This window comes from Syngnathus leptorhynchus, chromosome 2, assembly GCF_054491065.1.
Source record: "Syngnathus leptorhynchus isolate UIUO chromosome 2, UIUO_Slep, whole genome shotgun sequence".
NCBI classification, from domain to species: domain Eukaryota; kingdom Metazoa; phylum Chordata; class Actinopteri; order Syngnathiformes; family Syngnathidae; genus Syngnathus; species Syngnathus leptorhynchus.
Genome location: NC_141196.1, coordinates 19849894 through 19853372, shown reverse-complemented (window position 1 = coordinate 19853372; position 3479 = coordinate 19849894). Strand labels below are relative to the sequence as shown.

At 40.8% G+C, this 3479-nt stretch overlaps 1 protein-coding gene across 1 annotated transcript; it reads left to right on the top strand.

Moving 5' to 3' along the window:
• Positions 1-1153: 1153 nt before the first annotated feature.
• On the top strand, positions 1154-3232 carry her5 (hairy-related 5). Its single transcript, XM_085905760.1, has 3 exons — positions 1154-1289; positions 1371-1466; positions 1981-3232. Exons 1-3 carry the CDS (start codon positions 1242-1244, stop codon positions 2422-2424), a joined length of 588 nt encoding a protein of 195 aa, XP_085761886.1. The 5' UTR covers positions 1154-1241; the 3' UTR covers positions 2425-3232.
• Positions 3233-3479: the final 247 nt, after the last annotated feature.

Below are 3479 nucleotides of genomic sequence, written 5' to 3'. Positions count from 1 at the left end.
CTTATAGTTGCAAACGTTGAATACATAAATCAAAATAATTTCTATCAATTTCCATTCCACTTTATTTTTCCCCCAGATGAATCTTGGCTTTTTTCTCAAAGAAATGTCTGAAATGATTAAGGAGTTTTCTGAAATGTCAAGTTAATATAATGTGATAATGTGGATCAGACAGACAGACCGACAGACAGACCGAGAGAGAGAGAGAGAGAGAGAGAGAGAGAGAGAGAGAGAGAGAGAGAGAGAGAGAGAGAGAGAGAGAGAGAGAGAGAGAGAGAGAGAGAGAGATCTACCAACTACCCCAAATCAATCTATCTATAAAATCAATCCATCTATTAGATTTGGGTGGTTGCCACGGTTCCCAGCATGGTCTACGGGCCTCTACTAATCGCCCCTCTTTGATTTGAAACGGAAGTATCAGCGAGTCTTAAAGGGCGTTTAATCTCCGCGGGATAGCCATTATCCGATCATTCTAGTGTTATCGCCACACTTGAGCCTATTATGGGGATCAGGGCGGCAACAAATGCAGTGTGCACAGACTGCCAAAAGAGCAACCATGCATGTATGTTGCTATCGTAATAAAATGCATGTTAGAATAAATATACGACATACCGGCCGGTGTCCAAACACACGACACGTGTTGTGGTGAACAAGTGTGCTCGTGCTATTGTTTACTAACTCCACTAAACAAACAACACGCACGGACGTTTGGGTGTGAAGCAAGCAATCTGGTCTGCGCCGTAATTCTGTCCGTGTGCGTGCGTACGTGCGTGCGTGTATGCAGGCATGGCTGGCTATATAATTTTTTCCTTTATAAAAAAAACTTTGAGAAAAAAAATATTTTTCCCGTTCAAAGTGCTGCCATAGATGATGTACACATATTCCACATTAGCACTTCAATATTTATTCGTTTAATTCATCCATCCGTCCGTCCACCATCCATCCATTATTATTATTTACGTATTTTATATATTACCTATACCTCGTTTTTCGCGTGTAGTTGAACATCTGCGTAAACGTAGCCAAACTTTTTTTTTTTTGCAATTGGAGGCGTTATTTTACATGTGAATTAAATGTCATGCGGCGCATGCGTCAACGGATTACATGTAAATGAAATTGGCCTCTCTTCTTTTCATGGGTGATTGTGGGCGCGGTAGGGACGTCCATATAGTTGCAAACCAGGTGCAAAACGTTCACTTTCTATTTGGATTAGTGTAGATTGATCTGCACGCATTCGGGTCAGTATGAAAGCGTTGACTTCACCACTACCTCACAGGCACAGGATGAGGAGGGTAAGATGCGGATTTGAAACTGATAAAAAACAACAACAACAAAAATGTTTGTGATGCTAGCGCTATTCATCTTTTTCAAAGGTGTCGAAACCTGTGATGGAGAAACGCAGACGGGACCGCATCAACCGCAGTTTGGAGACATTAAGAGTTTTAATGCTGGAGAACACACACAATGAGGTACACGCTGCCTAATCCGTCACTAAACTACGTACTAAATACTTGCATAAAAACCGAGTTGTATCAATTTGTTGAAAACAAATAATAAATACATTAAGTGTGATATCAATGTACAGTACGCTGCTGTAATAATAAGCAGATGAATTACATTTCATTATTTTAGGAAAGGTGCATAAAAATGTTTACAAGGGTAACAGCACATTAAAGTTTGGACCATTTTAGTTATGAAAATAAATTATTATACTATTACTGTTCCTCCTCCTGCTTCATTTGCCCAAGCTGCCATTTATCTTTGCTTTTCGGGTTTCTGAGGGACTGACGAAAATAACTCCTTCTGGCGCTTATTCCGGCGCTTATTCCGTCTGTGTACCGTTTGTCATCAGTCGGCCAGACCCTTTGACCTGTAAATATATGTATATGTGTGAAAGCAGCTTTTAGGTGATGCATCAAAAGTACCCAATGTACTCCAGACAACTCTGACATTGACTTTTGGACTTTTTCCTCTTTATTTTAGAAGTTAACAAACCCCAAAGTAGAGAAGGCTGAGATCCTGGAGAGCGTGGTGCAATTCTTGAAGTCGGAAAAGGAGGAGAGGGGTCAACGTGCAATTACACCCGTCTTGTCCTCCCAGGGGCAGCGACCCAGCGCCCCCCAGCAGCAACACGATTACCAGGAGGGCATGAGGTCGTGTCTCCTAAGGATCAGACGTTTCATAGCCAGCGATGAACCAGGGTCCAACCGAGTGTCTCGAGAGGCCGCTTCAGTGAGTCCACCCCCACATGTCCATTCTGTGTATCCTGCGCATCTGAGCCAGCACCAGCTCCAGGACAGCACCCCCCATCCTTATCCAAGCCAGGGTACCGAGTATCAGTTCTGTGACACCAGGATGTTGCTCCCCCCGCCCACAACTTGCGCCCAGAGTCTAGACCCTGTGTGGAGGCCCTGGCCCCAGTCATGAATTCCCTCATGTATTCTATTTTTCACATGTCCGATGACAATAGACCAACATTTTTGAGAATGCGAACCACTCTTAGGTACTGACGAATACAAAGGGCTAGTTTCATACACACTTCTGAAATAACACATTTGCTCAGATGATCTCCATTGATACTTTTTTTTAATATTAAATAATTTCCTACAATAATTTTACAAGGTAGGAGAGATACAACATAGTATATCAAGACACAACACTTTTTTTCTACAAATCTCTGCAAATGAACAGGGCAGCTGACTTACTCATGTGGTTTTTGCAGCCATGTTGATGTCTCCTGCCAGTAGACTGCCTAAATATGCAATCACTGATAGTTTTGTTCAACCTATTTTTTTTCAAGGGTTTTCTTTTTTCAAAACAAGATGCAAAAAGTCTTTTTCCTGTTTTTCACCATTTTTTTCTTCCAGGGGTGGGAAAGGACATTGAAGTTCACACATACTTGATGCACATTGGACAGACACCCCACTGACATGCTAATGAAGGGTTGGGTTGGTTTTCACATGTAGAAGGACACAAGAGTGGCCATTCACACAATGTGCACCAATCTAGACTGCACTCAATCTACAAACGCTTCAACACAATTGGATAATTTGTTTGGTTTCAAACATGTTTGCCACCACATGGTCAAGTCTTTATCAAAGAGAAATGAAAACATGTTTGTATTGTAAATCAGATGATGTGAAATAATTGATTCCAACTTATGACAAACCGACATGCCGTTCATTTCACATTATCATACCATCATTCCTTCATCAATTCAAAATATCAACATCAACAAAATAAAGCATTTTTTTTCAAATATTACAGTCATCAGAAGGCTTGTTTCTCAAATCATTGGGGTCCCAGGGTAGAAGGGCCATTATTGAATATATAAAAGGACCATTAGATAATAGATTTTTTAAAAATCAAATACCCATGCTTGTAGCCTATGCTGCCCAATACAGTACTGATGTCAATGTGTTAAAGAGATACAACTGTGGCTTTAAACAAAAAGTAATCGCAAAAGTTTTCTTTGTAATTCT